Source organism: Sebastes umbrosus, chromosome 2 (genome assembly GCF_015220745.1).
Source record: "Sebastes umbrosus isolate fSebUmb1 chromosome 2, fSebUmb1.pri, whole genome shotgun sequence".
Taxonomy (NCBI): domain Eukaryota; kingdom Metazoa; phylum Chordata; class Actinopteri; order Perciformes; family Sebastidae; genus Sebastes; species Sebastes umbrosus.
The window spans coordinates 30,666,589-30,691,068 of record NC_051270.1 but is presented as its reverse complement, the minus strand read 5'-3'; the positions used below and the strand labels follow the sequence as shown (position 1 = coordinate 30,691,068).

At 39.3% G+C, this 24,480-nt stretch overlaps 1 protein-coding gene across 1 annotated transcript; it reads right to left on the bottom strand.

Moving 5' to 3' along the window:
- Positions 1-220: 220 nt before the first annotated feature.
- Positions 221-21,696, bottom strand: tmod2 (tropomodulin 2). Its single transcript, XM_037749024.1, has 10 exons — positions 21,543-21,696; positions 14,377-14,595; positions 12,505-12,661; positions 6,358-6,480; positions 5,938-6,012; positions 5,725-5,855; positions 4,752-4,859; positions 4,500-4,643; positions 2,749-2,893; positions 221-1,089 (listed from the first exon to the last, which is right to left on the bottom strand). Exons 2-10 carry the CDS (start codon positions 14,500-14,502, stop codon positions 1,058-1,060), a joined length of 1,041 nt encoding a protein of 346 aa, XP_037604952.1. The 5' UTR covers positions 14,503-14,595; positions 21,543-21,696; the 3' UTR covers positions 221-1,057.
- Positions 21,697-24,480: the final 2,784 nt, after the last annotated feature.

Sequence of the window (24,480 nt, the reverse complement as noted above, 5' to 3'; positions counted from 1 at the left end):
CTGTTTTTGTCATCTGAGCCTGCTGGCGTTGGAGAGAGCATAGATAAGTTTCACTTACCACTTACCTTTCCGACGAGGAACTCCGCCGCTATCTATGCTCTCTTCAAAGCCACCAGACTCCTTTGACAAAAACAGTCATTTTACCTCGCAGAACACGGGAGTTGCTGGTCTACCGCTGCCTCGATCGGTTAGTCTGGTGTCTTTGAAGAGAGCATAGATGAATACGACGGCTTCAGTTCCCCGTCGGAAAGCACTGTCTGACGGCAAGATAAAGCGGTGAAAATATTCGTACACCTAAACGGTTATTGATTTTTTTTTTAGGTGAGCCTTTCTTTTAGTTGACTAAAATACGTTGTTCTGCTGTCTCTGTCCACAGCACTGTACTGCTTTGCGCCAGTACTCCTGTCTATTTCTCCAAGTTGGGGGCATGCCGACCGTCATCTACTGTAAGTAATACACCTACTATGGATAAGTACCTCATACAGCCCCACTTCAAAACACCCAAACTATCCCTTTAAGTCTAGATTGACTTTACAGCTATCCCTATCGTTCTAATGACAAATTCTGCTGGTTCAATACAGGTATTCCACTGGTAGCTTTAGGTAGAGAGGTTTAGCTTCATGGTAGAGTGTACAGGGCTCTCTAACTGTTAGTTATTGTTTTTACAAAGCTGTTATTGTTTCCGTTACTTGGTAATGTTCATGTTTATTCCACATAATTATAACGTAGTATAAAAGAAAAAAAAAGCGAGTAAAAAGTCTGGACAGATCACATAAAGGCTCAAAAAAATGAAATAACTAAAAACTAAATCAGATTTACAGCTTCAATAACAACATATAATAATAAACATAAGTATGAACATGTAAATGGGAGAGGGCAATTCCAGTTATTTCCCTTCTTCTCAGATGTATATTCTGGTTGAGCGCGCCTTGCCCCACAGTTTGGCACAAGACTGAAGTTTCCACACAGTGAGATGAGACCAGGGCATTGGCTGTAATTATTCCACAAGGTGAGATGAAGCAACAGGATTGGCTGGGAGACGGGTTTGGCTCCGCCTCTACACGTCCCCTTCCACTCGCTTCTTGCGGACTAGAGAGAAGTACAATGAAAAAGAGCAAAAAGCATGAATTTTCCCCCAAAATCAAGTGATTGACAGAGTAAAGAATATAAGAATGAATATCTGCAAACATGCTACACAACCTTCAACCTACACAGGCCTGTTAGTTTGTCATGAAAACACTACGTGAGTCGTCATGAGCTAAAGCGGTCAAAGTTTAGACCCATTTCAACAGCATGTGTCAGTGTGTGCAGAAAACAGGAAGTGAGATGTCATCACTCTCAAAGCTGTGTGTTCACACCGTGTCAATCTCCATACTGTTAATTCATTCAAACACTTTGATGCACTGACACACCCATGCATCAGACCTGTGCTACCGCGACTCTGACAGGACGAGGAGCTAAAAGAGAGCAGAGGTCGTCACTGTTGACTGACGTCTTGTGGAAAAAAACACATAGCAGATACAGATGCAGATGAACTGCATCATCATGACTCATTGTCCCAGAGACAGAAATACCAGGTGGAAGATAACGTAATGGGCAACAACTCAGCCAGCTGTTACAAGTTTAAACAAATCTCAAATTTGTGTGTGTGTGTGTGTGTGTGTGTGCGAGAGTGTGAGTGTATTAGGGGTGGGGAAAAAAATCTATTCACCTATGTATCACGATTTTTTATTTGCTTCATCTGAGTCTATGCAGAGGTAGAAGGAAGTTACCGCTTTTATTGTTGTAGTCTGAGTAACGTGACGTCAAATCCATTCCGTATTCGTTACCAAAACAAACCGCAGCTGGTCGCAGCGAACCGAATCGATAAAGTAGAAAACGGCGGAAGGTCCACATGGATACGACCTGCACCCTCATATGTTAAATCCAAAGTGGTAAACACTACACATACAGTAAAGTATGGAAACACTTTGGGTTTCACACATAACCAGGAAAAGCAGAGCTAGACATCACAGCTAAAGCTGCATGCTGACTCTGTCATGGAAAGGAAACGTAATCATATTGTGGTAAGGTGCGGTCAAGCCAGCCGTTACTCACATCTCCGTGGTCAAATCGGCCAACGCTACAACTGTAGAGCACCCATATACTGACATTTATGTTAAAGGCATTCAAACGGCCCCGATGGAGCTGACCATGGATGTATAAAGAGAACGGAGCTGATGAGGAGAGCTAGCGACGGACTTGGCGAAGTTAGCATACACGTGTGACTACGTCTATTTTTCAAAATAAGGTGTTAACGAAAGGAACTGTATATACAAAATACATATATGGAAATAAGATTGAATAGATTATATTCACAAGTAGTTTAAAACATTACATGTCCCTTATAAATTAAAAGAAAATACCACTAATTTGTGAGGGAAATGTATCAATAAATAACGTCTAATGACATTATTGATAATGACAATAACTGATATATTTGACTTCAGGACATCTCTGACTACATACATGCTGAAAATCAAACATTGTTACTGTATCAATTTAGATATTTTCCAAAGTCAAAGTCCCTAGAAGTGTATGATTCAACTGTTTCTCATAATCTAGTGTTAAAAAAGTTAACAAAAATCGCAATAAATCTTAATATCAAATCGCAATACATATCGAATTGGCACCCAAGTATCGAGATAGTATCGCATCGGGAGATAGGTGCATCGTCCCAGCCCTAGTGTGTGTGTGTGTGTGTCATACCCAGGTCGTTGTTCTTGGTGATAGCTGCAGCAGCTCTGGAGCGAGGGCCTTGCTGGCAGAAGTGGTAGCCAAACTTAATTATGTTGTTGTTGTCTTCCAACATTTTAGCTATCTCCATCTCTACGGTGGTACCCAGCTGCTGCCTCTGAAACACACACACATACACAGATCTGAACATCAGAGTCAGAGCTTCACTTATAACACTCAGACTTGTACCACAGGGTTATGATTTAACTTCTTTTCCACTTCTGGAAACTCTCAACCGGTGTTTTATGTTTTATTCAGGCAGTGGTTTGTGTTGGTTGGCTTTTTCTTCAACTGCATAACACAAACATTTTCTACTACTTCAGGCTGCGTGAAACCACTTTATTTATTTAAAAGAGTGCAAAGACTTCTTTAGTCACAAGTTCACTGTAATCAGCTACAGTGACCTTGAATGAGAAAAAAATACTCTTTATCATAGTAATCTTTAATTATACAGGATTTTTTTTTATGAACTATGAATATTTTTATGAACTATGAAGCTTCTGATTATTTCAGATCCTGGTGTGCTGATGCATGTTTTAGATTAGATTAGATTTATTTTTCAAAAATGTAACAAATAAGAAAACAAAAGGAATAACCACTAAAATGAACAGTAAACATATACAGCAAATTTTAAATAAATAAATAAATATTTATATGTTTGAAAAGAATAAGGCAAAATTAAACCCTTATAAGGTCCTGCCCATTTCTATAACTTTAATAATTTAAATAATTAACTTAATATTTATCACATATACACATAAATAATTATCTTAATATGTACTACAAAAAACAACAACAACAACGAACGTCACAGTCCTGAGAGACACAAAGCCTCTTCCTCATCCCTGTACCTCTCAAAAACTAATTTTTGTAATACATTTTCTTTAATTGATTTTGAAAATGTTTTGTTTGTACTTTGCTTAATTTCTTCATCTAAACCATCTAAACAAAAATTCACCCCACGTATTGATATACACATGCTCTTCCTAGTGGTTCGAACACAATGTTTTTTTAGATTAAATGTTCCTCTTAGGTTATAACCCCCCTCTCTGTCTGAGAACATATTGTTGTATGTTGCCAGGGAAGTAAATTATTTCCTGCTTTGTACATAATTTGTGCAGTTTTAACTTGCATGTGACTTTAAAAACAGCATGTTAGTGTGTTCGCAATAGGGCTGGGTGATATGGAGAAGATCAAATATCACGATCTTTTCGACCAAATACCTCGATATTGATACGATATTGTAGGGTTGGTGCTTTTACAAAATATTCACGTAATCAGATTTTTGATAAATAATCGCCAGTAATGTGGATATAACGAGTAAGTGGGTAAAGGAAAATAATAAAACAGCTAGAACAGTCAGAAAATTACATGACTTTACTGTGATGCAGCCTTTAAAACCAGAAAAGTACAACACTTATGCGCTATCTAGTCTCATATCATGATATCGATATAATATCGATAAACTGCACAGCCCTAGTTTGCGATATTCTACATTGTTTACTCTCCTCATGGCTCTTTTTTGTAGTGCAATGTGCTTTTGTACGTGTTATCCCACACCTCCACACAGTAATTTAGATACCCTAATACACTAACTGCCACGCTCCTTTGCCAACTTTGCTTCCAACAGATTTTGTGGTCTAATATCACACTTAGAAATGTATTTTCATTTACTCTTTCTATATTAACATTGTCTATCATCATGGTTACAAAGCATCTGGTACCTGGTTGTCTATCTTGATCTCTATGAGTGTGTCGTTGTCTCGCAACGCATCCACCAAAGCCTGCACCCCCGTCCCGGTGATGAAGTTGGACTCCAGGTTCAAACTTCGCAACGTATTGTTCTCTCGCAGCGTTTCACTGAACGCCTGGGAGGAGGAGGAGGAAGTAGGAAGAGGAAATAAAGCAAAGATGTAAATATGGAGTTGTCAGGTGTCAACAAAACCATTAAAAGCCCACTAGTCCCTCCGTCTCACCACAGCGATTGGGTCGTTACTCCGTGTTGCTGCCAGGCTGAACTTCTTGACGTGCGTGTTCTTCTCCAGAGCTTTAGCGAGTTCCTTCAGCATAGGAATTGGAATGTTCTGGAAAACCAACAAAGACACACTGCCATTGGTCCGGGGATAGACAAGCATAAGCCGGGTTTCCACCAAAAGTTCCTGGGACTACTTTTCAAGGAACACACACTGCAGCCTGCCGATCAGTGTGTCTGCCCATTTAAAAAAAAAAAAAAAACATGCTGAAACAAAATCGTTTCGTCTCACTGCGACAATATTTACTGTTGCATAGTATTTACTGATGAACGTTGGATGTAATGAATGAAATGCAGAAGAGGAAAATGAAACTAAGAGCATATGTCTCCATAGTAAATCATCTGTTGATTGATGGTTATTTATTTGTGCTTTAGAACGTTTTTAGAACGCCGTGAAACAATCAGAAAATAACTTTTCTTTCTCTCATTCACAGCACCGCCGCGCTACATCTCTCTCTTCTACCGCTCGCCCTCTCGGCTTGCTCGCACGATATCTCTCTGTCTTTTTTTAATCAGTCGGGAAGCCGATAGCAGAGCTTAACTTTACTTTTAATGTTATCAAACAAAGAGAAATGCTCTCCCCTTGTATCGATACTCGAGTACTTCCTGGTTTTATGAATGAAGCGGTACGGTTGAAGCAGCGGTGCTGTGTTTATTTTACCAATCAGCGACGGTCATCCCTGCAAACCCCACCCCAAAAGTTCTGGTACTTTCAGAAAGTACTATCCCACGACCAGGGCCTTTTCGGGGGGTAAAAAAGCCCCGTAAAATATCTCTGGAACTTAATTTAGACCCTGGTCCCTGCGATCGAAACACAATGAGTTCCGCAAAAGGTCCCTATTTCCGAGGGAAAGTTCCTGCGGTGGAAACGGGGCTATAGACACACTCTGACACTCTCAGCTTGTGTGTCTGCGTACCTTAATGTTGTTGAGGTTGACCTCTGTTAAAGAGCTGTCGTTGCTTTTTATCCTCTGCAGAGTATCTTCTACATTAGTGGGATTGGGAGGCTCATCAAACACCGGGTTCATCTTCTCTCCTTTGATCACATCTAGGAAAGACACACAGGCACAGGTCAACATACTGATCCTTCAGGGAGCTTTGAATTAATTCAATCATATGATTGTACTTACTGTTGTAACCCTCTTTAGATGCAGTCCCATCGTATGTCTGACTACTGGTGACCAGCGTGTGAACACCCAGGATCGCTGCAAAACAAAAGCAAACCATAGACTCAGCAGCTGTGGTGAAGAATCGGTGAGTACGCAAACTACGCATGGGTTCTCCAGGGTTCAGTGAATGAAGGGTAACCAAATCTAGAGCCCATAGCAGACAAGTGGTGTTGTTTTGCTCAGTAAGCCCTTTTATTCCCCCATCAACACACACAGTAAGGGACGGAGCCGTGGGAAGGACAGTCAGAGTGAAAGGAGCTTGTGTTTTACTGTCCCAGCAGCAGACTTTTCAAAGAACCCCTCATACAGAGTTATGTCTTTAAAGTCTTTTAACAATAACGTCTTAGCTTTCTCAAAGGTTCATTCTCAATTCATTCTTACCTGCTAGATCACACAGTTCTGTATCTGTGGCGCTGGACAGGGCTTCCTCTAATTCTGGATCCAGGTGGGTGACTTCCTCCTGACGTGATTCTATTGGCCTCTGCTTAGGAATAAATACTTTACCTACGGAGAAAGAAGGAAAGGAGAATTTTAGACTCAAAGAAGATGATTCAGTCCTCATAAAAATGGGCAGACAATAAATGACTTAAACATAAACAGAAATGAAGGAAACGGGTATATGCAGGCTGGGTGAAGGTTTTATGAGAGGTCACACAACCTTCAATTTCTATAAAAACTGTCCAAGTGTTAACTGTCAGTTAATGTGACTCGTTATTCCCCTACAGCCATTCCTATCTGCTTGCCTTATGCAACAATCATGAGACCGCATGACTGTCAAGTGCTGTGTAAATGTGCCTACAAGTAAATGGACACATTCTTCAGATAAAGCAACTGTATAATTAATATACGTAGGTTTGGAATTAACACTAACACGAATCAGGGGCTTGTATCTCGAGTCACTACACTTTTTACTTTCTTTCTTTGATATCAGACGGCAAACGTCACACAGCAGGACCTTGAAATTGTTAACAATCTCCTTTACTTTTGAGCCTTAATCTCTCATTTTAAGTTTTTGCTACACTGTGCGTTTCTTAGCTTGTTTACTTCAATCCTGTTTTATGCTTTCTTGCAATGCACAGAGAATCAGAACAGATTAAGTTGTATATACTATATATGTGTAAATAATAGGGCTGTCAATCGATTAACATATTTAATTGCGATTAATCACATGATTGTCCATAGTTGATTGCGTTTAATTGCAAATTGGGGTGTGGAGTTTGCAAATATGCTGCTTTATCCAAATGTATGTATATATTTATGATTGGAAATCAATTAACAACACAAAACAATGACAAATATAGTCCAGAAACCCTCACAGGTACTGCATTTAGCATAAAAAAATATATGCTCAAATCATAACATGGCAAACTGCAGCCCAACAGACAACAACAGCTGTCAGTGTGTCAGTGTGCTGACTTGACTATGACTTGCCCCAAACTGCATGTGATTATCATAAAGTGGGCATGTCTGTAAAGAGGAGACTTGTGGGTACCCATAGAACCCATTTTCATTCACATATCTTGAAGTCAGAGGTCAAGGGACCCCATCAAAAATGGCCATGCCAGTTTTTACCTCGCCAAAATGTAGCGCAAGTTTGGAGCTAACTTGTTGTGAAGGAGGTTAAATAAACCTCCTTCACAACAAGTTAGTATGACATGGTTGGTACCAATGATTCCTTAGGTTTTCTATTTTAAAATGATTGAATGATGAATTATTATGGCGTTAACTTTGACAGACCCAGTAACAAAATGAAAATATAAAATTAACCGAAATCCTATTTTAAGCCATCTTATAATAATGGTAATCTTTCTGACAAGGAAGTGAAGTCTGAACAACAGAAATGGGCTGTTTAAACAAGTCTTGGCCTCCTACTGTTTAATTACACAACATTCCCCAACCATCAGTGGTTCAGACCAGCTGAACTCAGTCCAGCCATGACTGCCTGACAACTTTGGTATTGCCATAGTAACCTATCTACGGAAAGAGCGAAGGAAGTTATGGAACAATGACTGGCGTCTAATCTAAGCTGTACTGCTGAGGCAACAAACACTTGCAGTGGACGGAGAGACCATCCAGCGGGTGCCATTTGCCTCTACATGCCCGTCTCTTTAAACAAAAACACCCCAAGAACAGGCCCTCCCTCTCTCCCTCCTTCCAAGCCAGTCAAACTGTTCAAACTGGTCCCGAGTGGGGGCTCTGGTACTTCCTGAAAGCCAGTAAACAGTAAAATACAGTCATCAGGCAGCATCCTGTGCCAGTCCCTCTGGAGCGACATTTAGAGGCCAAAAGAAGACGGAGCCAAGAGACTGACAGCCCCAAAGTCTTGTCATGTGTATGATCCCAAAGGAGCATATATCATGGACCGAAGGAGGAAAACACAACATTGTACAAATCCTGAGGGAAAATAGGCATGTCAATAACACAGCATCTGCCTGTAACTGAAGTATCAGACACATTCTTTCCAGTCAAAGCTTTTGTCATTCATGCAAGCAATGCCTTAAATGTATTTTAATTCGATGTGACGAGTCATTCATCCCGGCCATTCATACAAAAAGCTACAAACATAATACAATCATCCTGTTGTTGCATGCTGATAGCAGCAGTACTGTAAAAGTAGCAGTACTGAAACTTAAAGGATATTTCCAGTTGATTCCAATTACTGACTTTTGTAGTTTTGGAGATCAATTTTATGGATTATGTTAACATTTTACACGACAAAGTAACTGCTGAGGTCTGGGAACATGGTTAAATCGCTATAACAAAGTCAGATGAGGCAAGAAATACCCATAAAATCAGACAAACAAGCCGTTTAGCCAGATAACCTGAACCACAATATTTAAACAGAAACTGAGTGCCCTTAAAATGATGCTAACAATCCCTCATTGCACAGAAAAACAGTTTACGTACAAACAGGGCTGTGTGTTGGCAAGAATCTGGCAATACGATACGTATCATTATACAGAGTTACGATTCAATATATCACAAGTTTACTCAAGTGGATCGATATTTTCTTACCCCACTACATACGATCACAGCAAGTGAGATGGGTCAGGTAGTTGAACCCAGAAATTGGTCTGTAAATTGTCATTGGTATTTACAATAAACTGTTGGCTTTCGTTTTGTCTTCCAAATAAGTTTGTCTAACCTGTGGGGTTTGTTGACCGCAAAGAAATGAGGCCAAAATGACGGAAATATGATGTAATCAACCAGAATAATGCTGTAAACCGAATTATTATTTAGGGCTGTCCTCCACCAAAGAGATTTTTAGTCGACCAAGACTCACGATTTTGTCAACTAATCGATTAGTTGAATTAATCGACAGATCTGTAAAACTGAGGTTCTCCACAAAGAATCACACAAAAGCACCACTTTAAATCTTGTGTTTACCAGAGATGTGCTTATAAGTTTCTTGGAAATAAGTAATTCATCATGAAAAAAAGCATTAAAAAAATGACTAATAGACTGAAGATATCTTAATCAGCTAAGACCAAAATTACCGATTAGTCGACTAAGAGCGGGCAGCCCTAATATTATTACATCTTTAGCAGTACATTTGCAGTAACTGATTTATTGTCTTTGCAGCACCAGTTCCCTGTTACACATGGCTGCTTACTTAATAGCAAATGCATCAAGTGTGAAACCAATTCAAAACAAGAACTGAACAAAGCTGTGGTATGTTTTCATTGGTCCAACAGCCACACCCTCCACAACCATGATGTTTATCAGCCTTGAACAGAAGCATGCCGTGAATGCTCCAATAAGAGTAACAAGTAATTCCCTTGCGCTGACATACGATGATTAAGTCAACTGTGCCCATTTTAAACTTCAACTGAACCCCACGGAAAAATACAATCCTACTGCTTATCTTCGTTCAACAACTTCCACCGTCATCGAGCCAGAACTTCTTCATGTTAATCATGTTCCCAAACCCCCGAAGGAAATCAAGGACGAACAGAACGAACAATGGATTATAGAAAATAAGAGCTGACCCAATATAATAACGGTTAAAAGCCTGCAAATGGTTGCCATGGCATTAAAGCAGGCTGTTTTCCCTCTGAATTGTGTGTGTTATTGAAAGGAGACGCACACACTCATGACCACATTATTTATCAGCAGGGGGTGAGTTTAACAAGGGGAAGAGAATCAGCTACATTCCACAGAACCACCACAGTGATTTCAGTTTTCCATGTTGTCACAGGGCGTGCACACACTCATGCGCACACACACATTCACACACACAGCCGGAGTATAATTTCTAACAGGCCAGGGTTGGGTAAGAGGGAAGATGTCAGCTCCATATTTCCTCTCCAGTGAGGGAGTAGCGTTCAAAAGGAATTCCTCTGGACGAGGATTTCTACCCAGTAATGTTTCGACTCTACTCGCTTTGTTTTCTGTGTCATGCTGTCACATAAATCATATCCGTTTTCTCATTAGAACATGATTAAGATTACCACAAGTAGGTTTTATAACCCGTTTGAACAGAACTGGTTTCTCTCAAGAAGATCAGGTTATTTCAGTTACAGCAAGATGAATCCATCTGGGTCACTAGTGGGTGTTTATTTCACCTTTATGTGAGAAGCTTCCTGCTACAAACATCTACTGTGTTCAAAACTCAGGAGTCCTCTGACAATTGAATTCCCCTTTGGGATATCACAGACTGTTGTTATGATGATGCATCCCACGTTCAAGGCCTTCTGTCTTTTCACTCCTTCAGGCTGCTAAAAAGCCTGATTATATAACTGTGTGAGTACAACCACATTCAACTACTATAATATAAAAGATTACCTTTATGGCATTAAGACTTTATTGTATAGTTACGGACATGAGACAACGTTCCACGGTAGGAGTGTAACGATACATCGATCTGTATCAATATATCGATGCAAAGTGAAAATATCAATACATATCATCATCATTAAGATGCACCTTTATTCCCACTTTATATTTATTCTTCTTATTAAAAATAATAGATTGTTTTTCATTTAAGTGTCTGGAAGAGCCCAGTAATAAAACTTTCAAATCATAATTTAATTGCTTTTTTGAGTTGATATAAATGTAACCGAGTGTTAAATATATAGGAAATATGATATTGTCTCATATCCATCGCAGGCCCCTGAATCGAATCAAATTGAAATTGTATCGTGGCAGACTTTGTGATATCAGCACATATCGTATCGTGCAAAGAATCAATATAACATCGTATCGTGATGAAACTTGTGATTTACACCCCTATTCCACAGCTGGACTCACAGTATGCATCTTAAACCGATGGGCCCCCCAACATATTGGTTCATTACCATTTCAATCGATGAGCAAAGCCAAACAAAAAAAAACGTCAACTTGAGAAATCACTCCCATTCAAAATAAGTCTTCAGGCTCAGATTTGCATAGTTTTGTGCGAGGATAAACCTCAGCCTGAGCCTGCGTCCTGACTGAGCACTTTGTGTCAAGTTTTACTAATCTCTAGCTGAACTGAACCAACATCAAAAAACAGATGGATGAAAGACATTTAATCCTAACCTTGCCTCCTCCTTTGACACTCCCTACCTCCTCTCCCCTGGTACAAACACACCTCCCCCACACTGCTGTATGTTGCATAAGAGCACACATGCATTAATAATACCTGCCTAAGACAGCAGAGCAGTAATTACTGCCATGTGTCTGTACTGCTGATACAGACACAAACACACATCGGTTCTTCATCCCCTGAGAAACCCATTACTAACATGTGATAGCACCACGTTAATGATGTTCTTAATGAGAGCGGGTACACTATATAACACTGTACGACATCCCCACTGGAATTTGTTTCATTGTCATCATTTCAATGACAACACTTGACTTCAGTAGTTTTTCTAAAAGTTGAAAGTAGGGCTGTTAATCGATTAAGATAGTTAATCGTAATTAATCGCAAATTTATCAAACTTTTTGTATCTGTTCAAAATGTACCTTGGAGGAAGATTTGTAAAGTATTAAATACTCTTATCAACATGGGAGTGGGCAAATATGCTGCTTTATCTAAATGTATGTATATATTTATTATTGGAAGTCAATTAACACAAAACAATGACATATATTGTCCAGAAACCCTCACAGGTACTGCATTTAGCATAAAAAATATTCTCAAATCATAACGTGGCAAACTGCAGCCCAACAGGCAACAACAGCTGTCAGTGTGTCAGTGTGTTGACTTGACTATGACTTGCCCCAAACTGCATGTGATTATCATAAAGTGGGCATGTCTGTAAAGGGGAGACTCGTGGGTACCCATAGAACCCATTTTCATTCACATATCTTGAGGTCAGAGGTCAAGAGACCCCTTTGAAAATGGCCATGCCAGTTTTTCCTCGCCAAAATTTAGCGTACATTTGCGTTAACACGTTATTATCGTGTTAACTTTGACAGCCCTAGTAATCCGTCAACCAAGTACTGTTATCCTAACTTTCTCTGTTTTGATTTTCAGTCATGAGAAGGTTTTAAAAGAGTAAATATTCCTGTTGGAATGACTCTCTGTAGACTGACACACACCTTTTTTCTCCCCAGTGAAGGGCACTACATCCTCTCTGTCCTTGTGCTCCATGGCTTCCTTCTCCAGATATTTCAGAAGGCCATCCCTGTTGAATGATCCTGAGTCTGCCTTGGCCGTCTGGTCCTTCTGACGTAAGCCCGCTGGCAGAAGAGCATTCTGAGGAGAGGAGACAAGGAGACACATTAAACCTGTCGCCTGATGAAGACTTCAAAAGGGTAAGGGCTAAATGCTAAAATTGTGTTGTCAGATTGTGATGTCAGAAACTCTGTGAAGGTACATGTACTATGACATCAGTATAGCAGCATCAAATGTATTTAAGCAGACAGCATTTTTTATATCTGTGACTGTCTCAAACTTCTGTCAGATACAGCGCTTCAGGACTGTGTGGTAGTTTGCATCAATGCCAGATGTAGGAGTCTGAGAGTCACATGGGAAATAGACATGAATAACGAGTTCCTCAGAAAAGGAAATAAACATACTATGAACTTGTTGAACTTGATGTGTGTGAACCAAAACCCCGTGGCTTAAAACACCTCCACCCACCATAAAATGCATCTAATTGTGGACCATTTGTTGTAGGTGAGTGAAAGCTTGGAGGAGGTGAACGAGGATGTGTGAACATTTAGAGAAGCTCGTCTAGCCAGCTTGTGTTAACTGAATCTAAATGCAGTGCTTCCTTGTGTGAACACACCACATTCTACTTTGTCTATTGAATGACATGAGATTAATATTTTCCCAGTGTTGCTGACTGACTGTTTCCTGTGGGTTCACCATGTGGGGCGATTTATCTCACTCAGTTTAGATGGAATTTAAATAAAACGCCCCGGCGCCTGGGGGGATTTCATTATACTCTCTCTAGCTCTACTCACAAATAAACACACAAACACTTGGCAGCCTGCTGACGGAGCTGCTGCAGATGAGGCTCCCCCTTTAAATGATTTTCCCCAACCATGGAGGCTGGGGACTGGGAGGGGTAGTTGGAGGGTACAATGGAAAAATCCACCCTTGGATTTGAACGTGTGACGTTCAATGCATCACAGGAAGTTGAACTGTGATGATGTGGGATAATAATATATTTTGGTGGATTCCATTTTCATTCATCTGCTTTAACTATGTCCACTTTCTAAAATTCACTAGACTTAGTACAACCCCGACAAGAGGCATAAACTTGTTGGTACTAGGTAAAACCATAGACTGTATATAAAGATGGACGACATGACAGCTCCCCAAAAGTGAAGCCAAAACATCTTGACTGCTGGCTGGCTGCAGTATAGGTCATAAATCTCGCCTCCTCCACATTAGCGGATGGGGCATGAGCCAAACTAAAAAGTCAAAGTACACGTCAAATACATTTTTCCCATAGGTGGTTTCTGTCATTTTAGGTAGTTCTTATCACGCTGATGTATGTGCACATTTTTATTTTTCGGATAAGTTTGGTTTTAATTAGGTATTTGATGCTATAAAAAGGGGGTAAGACATCATGATTGACAGCTGTGAGTCTCTCTCGCTGACCAGCTGCGGCCGTGCTCGGCTCGCGAATGGTTTTAGCAGGTGACCTCGATAGTGCGGCTCCAACGCCCGATCACTACTATGCAGACTCTGGCTCCACTTCTGTACAGTGGGAGGAAGTGGAGATGCTTCGTCCATCTACAGTATATACTGTATACAGTCTATGGATAAATTAGGTGTCATTTTTTATTGTAGTTGTGTCCCTTACTTGAGAAAAATAATTATGGCTGCAAAGATTATATTTGAGTGTGTAAAATGTTACAGTATTTATTTCTTTTATTCTTAAATTGGCCATTTCCCAATAAATCCCTCCCTCCCGCTAAAGAGCCCTGGAGCTCCTCCAACCCTCACTGCGTTCTGACCTCAGGGTCCATCTCCTCGAGGGCCGTCTCCAGCTGTTTGAGCTCCTCCGCCGACAGTTTGTTGAGGATTTCATCTTCGTCCAGATCCTTGTACTTTTCCAAGTCTTTCTTGAATGACAGCGCCATGGTGCCGGCTATCGCTTGCTAAGCAACACTGAACAGCAGACCACAGCCACAATGTTCCCTCTCCGGCTCACTGCTCTAGAACAGGGAGGCTACCTGAAGACAAACACACACAAAGAAACATTCATGACGGTGGGGCGTAAAATGCATGATTATATATATATTACCTGACTAAAACAATGTAGTATAAATATATCTAAATGAAATATTGTTTATCTCATCCCTGTGAAACAATAGTGGATCACAGCTTGGTCGGATAATGAGGCGTTTCAGTGATGCAACACATACACACAGCTGGAACAAAGAAAGAACTTTCTCAGGCTCAGATAAATCCTCTGACCACTCCCAAGAGGAGCACCAACAACTCTTTGAGAACCCAAACGTTGTGCTACTTTGGAAAAACAATGACAACTTAAAAGAAGAAGCAAAAGAAGCTTATTCTACCGGATATGAAAATTAAGGGCCTAAAAATAAAGGAAACTTGTAACAGTGGCAAGGAACACTGGAGTAAACTCTATGTGGATGTACAAGCACATCAACATAAAACCCCAGTTAAGATTAAATAAAGCTCAGATAAGTGAATGAGTGAGTGTGTACCCTGTCAAACTAAATGAAGAGGCTTCATTTCGCTCTCCCACGCCACAGTCCAACACTAAATGACCTCATGATTTCCACATTCCCTGCAGGACTCCACAGATGGTCTTGGTCCCAACCACTTGCAGACATTTAAAGGGGAACTATGCCCATTTTTAAAATTCATACATGTTATTCCTATGGTCTAAGAAAGTTCAAAAGTATTAGTAAACATGAACAGCTCTCTCCCAAATCCAAAAACTAGAGTGCTAAAAGTCAAAACTCAAACTTGTGATGTCATATGGTATAAAGTGTGGAACTGCTCCATAGACAATGAATGGAGGGGGATGTTATAGATGACACAGAGTACCCAGGGGGATGATCTGAGTATATGGGTACATTTTCTGTTTCACAACTGACAACACCACAACAGAATAAAGCTCATTTGGGTATAGAAAAGAAAACAAACATTCTGTGGGTCTCCCATTCATTGTCTATGGAGCAGCTCCACACTTTATACCCTATGACATAACAAGTTCGAGTTTTAGTACTCTAGTTTTTGGATTTGGGAGAGAGTTGTTCATGTCTACTAATTACTAATACTAAACAGCTTTAGTATTTTTTGGACGGTCTTAAACCATAGGAATAAAATGTATGAATTTTGAAAATGGGCGTAGTTTCCCTTTAACTGTACACACACTTAAACTTACACTGTACTTTCCCAAATGCCTTGCTGACACTATTGTTAAAAAAACACCTTTTCAGGAAAGACAAAGCGGTTTACATTTGTGTAAAGACAGACTTAGGCACAACAAGTTCTTACTTGCAGGAATATCGCATCAGTCTCACTGATTCATGTCAATTGTGAAATACAGCACCTTCTCTAAACAGCAGAAAAAATACCTTGTGCTCCAGCTCTGGTTTTGCCAGCTGAAGGATTCTTTAAACTTTTAGTGCCATTTCCCCGGAGCTGCCTGAGTGATTTCTCCAGTTCAGAGGAATTCCCTCGGAGTCTGACACTGTCTGTGTCTCTCGCAATGTTCACTTTTCCACAATCCAGGCTCTGTCCCGAACTAATTCATCCCCTCAGCTCCTCCATTAAACCACTACAGCTAAACACATTTATGTCTGAAATTATTACGAGTCATGGCAGGGACATTTACAAGCCTGAGAGCCAGTAGACGAAGCTGGGCTCAAATGTCAGCACTGATGACTTTAATAAAAGCATATGAATATAATGAGCTACAATAATAATCCAACCCTAATGTTCCACTGTAGAGTAGTTTAATCCCATCCTGCAAACAGAGTCAGTAGAGTAATGACTGGTGCACGGCTACTGCAGGATATTATCACAGCTAACAGGGAGGAAGGAGATCAGCCATTCAAGCTGCAATGAAGCTAAGCTAATGATGCTAGACAATCCAGGTAGTAAAACAATATGAATGGTCGGGAGGGGAATCACATTTTATTACAATACTTATAGTCACGATACGATCTTATTGGGATTATAAACATTTGCGATATGCTGAGTATTGCGATAAAATATATTGCGATTTATTACCTTTTTCAACAGCAAATTATGCAGTTAGTCAACATCTGTTTTATCTAATAAGATACAGTTTTCACTCTGTTCCTCTCAGAGTTTTCATTCACATATCTTGAAAAATAATAATAATAAATAATAGTTTATATAATAAAAGATAGATACTTCACGTCCATGTATTGATACAATATTGCCACGCAAAATATTGAGATACTATACTGTATTGGTTTTTCCCCACCCGTAATGAATGGACATTAAAATCTGGCCCAAATGAAAATCTCAGGCTGCAAAAATAATGTATATAAAACTGTCACTTACGTAGGCTTACAGAAGAAAATCCAAAAAAATTACATAAAGATGAAATAATTATTTATCAAAAACCATGAACACTTAACTGGACAACCAACACACATCCATACAAGTGTTTAGCTCGAGCATTATATCTGACGGATTAAAAATGAATCCAAATCATATGAAAACGGTTTCGTGTGTGGCGTCCACAACAGCAGTCTTCTGTGCTGATCATGGAACAGCGCCAGGATTTGTTTGACGTCATCACAAGCCTTTGCTCGCATGTTTTCGGAAAGGGCAGTTTTGTTCATCTCTCATAATCAACTTTAATCAAATCATCAAATCAGGCTTTACTGTGATTATGTGGACTTTGATGTATTCTGCCAAAAAGCCCTCACATCTAGGCCTAACTCTTTTCATTTCCTTCCACACCAGTCAAAGATTGGTCTGGCATCATATGAAGTTTGATTTAGTGCTTCTTTCATCCTATTTTTGGTAAAAATTAAATTTCCCAGATTAATTCTAATAATGTGCGGAAGGCAATGATGAGATGACATTTCTGGCCAGGGTCTGGAAAAAGCTGCGACACCAGCCTGGGATAAGCGTTAAGTCACACACATGTACACACACACAAACACACATAATGCTCTTATGACAAGATAAGCCCAAAATAACAGCAGTTACCATATTCTCCTAGTTTCTCAAAAACACTTTCCACTTCACTGACATGTAATTCAACACATTTAAACAGACAGCCACTGTTTACAGCGAGGTCCAGTACTACAGAAATGTAATGGAGCGTGCAGACACGGATAATGATGGCGATGGGTGGGCTCAGGCCGAAGTGGAGACGCTGAGAGGATCCATTAGTCCAATCTGATTGATTCCTTTCTCCTTCTCCTCTCTGCTAATCCTTCAAGACAACAACATATGGCTCTGAGCCAATAATACTGCATACCTATCTGCACTCTACGCTCACCTTACTCTTCTTCCACACACTGACCCGTGCACTCAGGCTACTGTTGGGCACATAAACACATAATTGGGGACTGCACAAGGACAAAGCCACAAATAGCACGATTTAAGTTCACCTGACAGGCTAGATGTTTAGTGATAAAGGTCAAGTGATAGAAACCAGGCTGATTTAAGCAGAAGATGTAGCCGATGATCCCATTTACAAAGTTAAACAAAGCCTTAAAAGCTCATCCACTGTATGTGTGCATAAAAGACCAAAGAAACAGCAATATTATTCTTGAGAGTGTGCATAACCTGTATGCATATTAATTAGGGCTGTCAATCTCGATTAAAATATTTAATCGCATGATTGTCCATAGTTAATCGCAAATTAATCGCACATGTTTTTATCTGTTCAAAATGTACCTTAAAAGGAGATTTGTCAAGTATTTAATAATCTTATCAACATGGGAGCAGGCAAAAATGCTAGTTTATGCAAATGTATGTATATATTTATTATTGGAAATCTATTAACAACACAAATCAATATCAAATGTTGTCCAGAAACCCTCAAAGGTACTGCATTTAGCATAAAAAAATATGCTCCAATCATAACATGGCAAACTGCAGCCCAACAGGCAACAACAGCTGTCAGTGTGTCAGTGTGCTGACTTGACTATGACTTGCCCCAAACTGCATGTGATTATCATAAAGTGGGCATGTCTGTAAAGGGGAGACTCGTGGGTACCCAGAGAACCCATTTTCATTCACATATCTTGAGGTCAGAGGTCAAGGGATCCCTTTGAAAATGGCCATACCAGTTTTTCCTCGCAAAAAATGTAGCGCAAGTTGGAGCTAACTTGTTGTGAAGGAGGTTAAATCAACCTCCTTCACAACAAGTTAGTATGACATGGTTGGTACCAATGATTCCTTAGATTTTCTAGTTTAAAATGATTGAATGATGAATTATTATGGCGTTAACTTTGACAGTCCTAGTAACAAAATTAAAATATATAATATGTATAAATAATAAAAGTCCTTTGAAAATGGCCATGATAGTTTTTCACCTAAATTTAGCGTAAGTTTGGAGCGTAAGTTTATTTAGCCTTCGTCACGACAAGCTAGCTAACCATGTCATACATGGTTGGTACCAGTGGATTCCTTTGGTTTTCTAGTTTCATATGATGCCAGTATCTTACTCTAGCTTTAAAACTGAGCTACAACCTAAAAATCGCAAGTTGCGTTAATGTGTTAAAGAAATCAGTGGCATTAAAACAAATGTGTGTTATTATCACGTTAACTTTGACAGCCCTAATATTTAATTGAAGTTACACTGTGGGTAGGAGTAAGAATATGTTTCTTTCATGGGCATAATACTGACCACAATCTTTTAGAAACTAAGTAATAGAAAAGGGGAAAGTGAAATGTAACATATCTGTTTCTACTTCTGTCATCACCACATCCAACAAAGCCTAACCATGTTTTTACCTGAAATGTCTGAACATGTTTCAGGTCAATGAAATGAGGCTTCATCTTCTTTCAAAAAGTATTGCTGACAGGCAAACTGTAAGATTATTTGGGCCATTAATTATGTGATACAATATCAGACGCCATCCCATATACCTCTGGCTTATATCATGTAACCCTTAGCAGCTATTAAGTTTATCTCCGTCATATACTCTTGCAATCAATATCCAGGTTGCCTGCCCTATTGTAGATCTCAGAGGCAGAAGCAGGAGGAATAGTAAGTTGCAGCTCAGAGATGAACAGGAAGCACTGACTGGTTATTACATTATTATAGAGCACCGCCCCATCAACGCACAAAAAGACTAAAGTTAGAATGATCCAGCTCTGCTACCCATGGGACAAGAGTCTGCACTTCATCCTCCCACCTACTCTCCTACAGTTTGATTCTCTACTCTTCTGTCTCTCCTCCCTGTTGTTACTCTGTTCTCCTTTATCCTTTTTTATCTTCCGCCTCCTAAGGTGCCTGGAAGTGTCAGAAATTATGGGAAACAGATGGAAGGAGACCAAGATAGCAACAGAGGGACTGATCATGCTGTCACTAAGGTACGTTGACGGCAATACATGAACAAGTAAAAACAAGAAGATATGGAGAGAAACAGTTATGGTGCAGATGGTGACCAGGCTTTCCCCCCCCCCGTTAGACCCATATAATAGTCCTCCTTGTTATCTCTACAGTTAATAAAACTACATGTCAGAAAAAGAAAACAACCAACATTTATACGCGTTCAGTCCCTACGCTCTTGCACAGACCAGGCAAGGGCCAGACAGGAAGTGGGGTGTTTCTCAAACAAACACACATGATTTGTATATTCCCCTGTTTTAGCCACAAACTACAGACACACACTCCATTATCATATAATCAGAACAGCTTTCAAGGTGTGCCTCGTCTTTCAGCTCCACCCGGACTTGTAAGGGCTGGAGTGTGAATGATGCAGGATCTGGAAAGGTTGACACTTTGTAAAAACTAAATTGCACAGTTGCTTTTCACTACTGCAACTGCATTAAAACCGAGGGTGAAACCAGGCACTCACAGCCAGGTTTCACTCTCCACTCCAGTGAAAGGTATGCAGGTTAAACAACACATCCCTATCTGAGGAGCCTGTTTATCTGCAATACTGCACTGCAGGCAGAGGGTGGTACGGTCGGCAGTATCACCAAAAAATGCCATGTCAGCAGCAGTCACTATGACTTTCCACTCAGTTGCCTGCTGCACACCTTCAGGAGGGTCAATATGCCTTTGGGCCACACTTCCCTAAACAGACTATCTTGGACCACACCCTTCAATCACCATTGAGCCCTGCTGCTCAAACTACCATAGCACCTTTGTGAACACACACACACACACACACACACACGCACATTAACCCTCACATTAAACTGTTAGAGACTCAGTGACACATGTACAATGACCTTGCACCTATCAAACAAGTAGAACTGCTGCTAAAGCCACAGCCTTTCCCTAATAACCCTGCACACCAGTGTGACTGTTCACACCAAAAAAGCACGTCCTTAAAAACACTGAAACTCTTGTCTTAGTCAAACAATATCGGTATTGATGCCTGCCTGTCTGTCTGTAAAATGCATTGTCAGGCTGACAGGGATGGGCAGCTCAGATTAAACTGATCCTACATTGTTAATACAATAAGCAACAGTCAGCAGATACCAGAGTCATTAGATGATACGTAGCACTGCCATAAAATGAGATATCATATCACACTACTAATATTATATACATATAAAACGTTATGATCCTTTGGTGGTGACTTAGCTACCCTAACTGAGATAGTTTCCTCCATCTCTCTGGTGGACACACAGCAGGCTACTGGACGGTGTTAGCTAACTCTCTCCTGACATGTTTATGTTTCATCACGCTGACAGTAAACACGTTGATTATAGTGATTATCACCGACTAGCTAAAGGTGCCACACATTAGATAAGACATAGTTAAAGTCGTGGCAGTCGGTTTATGGGACACTTTACTTTGGTAACTTAGCAACATTTTGTCGGATGCAGTAACACTCGATGACATGTAGCAGCTAACAGGCTAACAACTCTAGTTGCTAGGCGTTTAGCTAAAGCAGCACATATATACAAGTTACATGTAAATCACAACAAGTTACCCCGAATTGACATACTGATCTATCTGTTTCCTTACCTGAGGCTATTGGGACCTAACCTAAAGAAGTCTCCAGATAAAGCCAGTCTTCTCTCAATGAATGCGATGTCTCCACTGCTTGATTTCTTCTCACTCAGCCCAAGGGCGGTAACACAGGAAGGACTGGCACTGTGGGGAGAGACGGAGCTGTTCTCTGAGTGACGGCTGGTTGAGCCAATCAGCGGAGAGGCTGCCGTGCGGGAACCAATGGCGTTAGTTAGCCCGCCCCTTTTATCTGGAAGAACCAATCAGATGAGAGATAGGGAAGAGAAATTAAATAAAATGAAATTAAATAACATAATATAACATAAAATAAAACAAAACAAAATAAAATAAAACAAAATAAAATAAAATAAAACTAAACTAAACTAAACTAAACTAAATTAAATTAAATTAAATTAAATTAAATTAAATTAAATTAAATTAAATTACAATTAAATTAAATAAAACAAAACAAAACAAAACAAAACAAAACTAAATTAAATTAAACAAAACAAAACAAAATAAAATAAAATAAAATAAAATAAAATAAAATAAAATAAAATAAAATATCTACTGCCACTACTTTAGTGTTAATATATTTCCCATGTATAATAAAAAGCCATACCTGTATCCTGTGACAATCTACAGTATAGCCAACAAAAACAAAAACACTGTACTACAGTCTGCTGTTGGAGACCATAAGAAGCAGGTGAAAGCCCCTGGAAGAGCTGGACTCTAGATTTGAATAAGGAAAAACTACACACACACACACACACACACACTTTGCACAGTACTTTCCACTACTAACTTTGTTCTGCCTTTTTATCAACATGTTTTGCACGATGGAACTGTGATGCTAGAAAGTGGAATTTCCCTCGGGATCAATAAAGTGACTATCTATCTATCTATCTATCTACACACACATACACACACACACACACACACACACACACACACACACACACACACACACACACACACACACACACACACACACATACACACACAGACAACAGCAACTGCCAGTGACACCAGTGACACCACCACCACACACTTTAATAGACAGTTCTCAAGCCCTGCCAGGTCCCTCGTTACTAGAATAGCTGTCACTTCTAAATATCTAACTACTCATTTATTTATTTTCAATTCCTTCTTTATTATCACCACCTAGTTATTATTAGTATTATTGTTGTATTGTTTATTGTTTTATTTTTAATTTATTTAAGATGTTATTACTAGAATTATTATGACTATTATTTCATCCTTTTTTGGTTTTGTTATGTTGGTTTTGTTTTGTTTGTTTGGTTTGTTATGTCTCATGTCAAGCTCTGAGCGTCACCTTGTTTTCTTAGTCTTTTCTTGCGTATTTCTCCCCTGTTCTTATCATTGTTGTACTACTTGTAAAGTCACTGCTGTTTTCTTTTTGCACCAATAAAAGAAAAACTAACCAAAAAACAGCAACAGTGCAGGGATTCCTCTTCCAGGGTGAACAGGGATACAGTAGGTGTCATATATACAGAGCAGACAGATGTATCAGTGGTAGAATTGCAACGAGATATACAATTTATAAGATATAGAATTATAGTTATTAAGAATGAATTAATTTAACACAAACATAACATTGTTATATTGGGTAAATGTTAAGTGTAATAAGTTAAGGTGTTTCAGGCAAAATGTCTGTGGATCAAAGATGTCAAGCTTCTTCCAGATGTGCCAAGCAGTGGACTACTAAATACCACAGAGACCTGGAAAGACAGACTACATACACACATGTGAAACAAAAATCTCTCTCTCTTTCTGTCTTACTCTCCCTCTCTCACACAAATACACACACGAAACACAGTGTGTACACTAAAACCCTTACCTTACCCTTGATTGTAAAGCTCAAGGGGAGCTCATCTTCTTTTTACTACACTGTGCTGCACAATAGTGGAGATAGAATTTCATGTACCCTCTCGGTTCACACAATATGTGCACTGTAACAAGATGCCTTGCATGTAACACAGAAACGTTGGGAAGAGATGTGGGTGCTGAAATCAGATGAGTGATAGTAATCAGATAAAGCGGTTGAAATGTACTGAGAGGAAGACTTCTTTACTGTCATTTTAAACCATGTCTACACCAGAGATAAATGTCCGTGCATCAATACACATTAGCTGAACCTCTTCTGCCTCTAGGAAACATAACAAATCAAGGGTGAAGATTTGTGTCAGTCAGCTGGGATTGGCTTCATCAGAGGAAATAATTAAGAATATATCATATACATGTCAACTCAAAAACTATGATGTTCATGTAATATTCTTATTGGAACTGTTATTAGTACAAGTTAACCATTCATAAATTGTGGGTTTTTTTTGTATAATCCTCTATATCATCACAATAAGATTGCTATAATATTCCTACTGTGAACCATAGTCTAGCCTCACACTGCTACTACTAATAAACTCAAAGATCATTCATGTGCCAACATAATTAATTACAAGCAAAGAGAAAGTCATTCAAATTTTGCTATAACAAATAATAAAATAAAATGAAATCGATAATCAGGTTTTTAATCCAGCTATGATATGGCAGATTGTTTCACACATGCGATGCAAGATATACTTCTTCATAATGTACTTTATAATACTCGCTTTTCTCCTATTATATCTTCATAAATCAAGTAGCTATGTGGATTATTGGCAGCTTAATTATTTTGTATAAAAAGGAAATATTTTAATATAATTTCATATTTAATAATGTAATGTATACCTAATAAGATATAACTTAACCTCATAAGGGGTGAATGACATGGTATTTTTTTTATTTTTTTAGGGGGGATTTTTGTTATATTTTTACATGTGTAAATGTTGGTGACAATCCTTCTGTTTTTCTTAATATACATTATGTAAGTTGGAAAATGAAAGAAAAGTGGGAAGAAAGTGGTGCAAAAAAGAGGGAAGGGTCTTTTTTCATT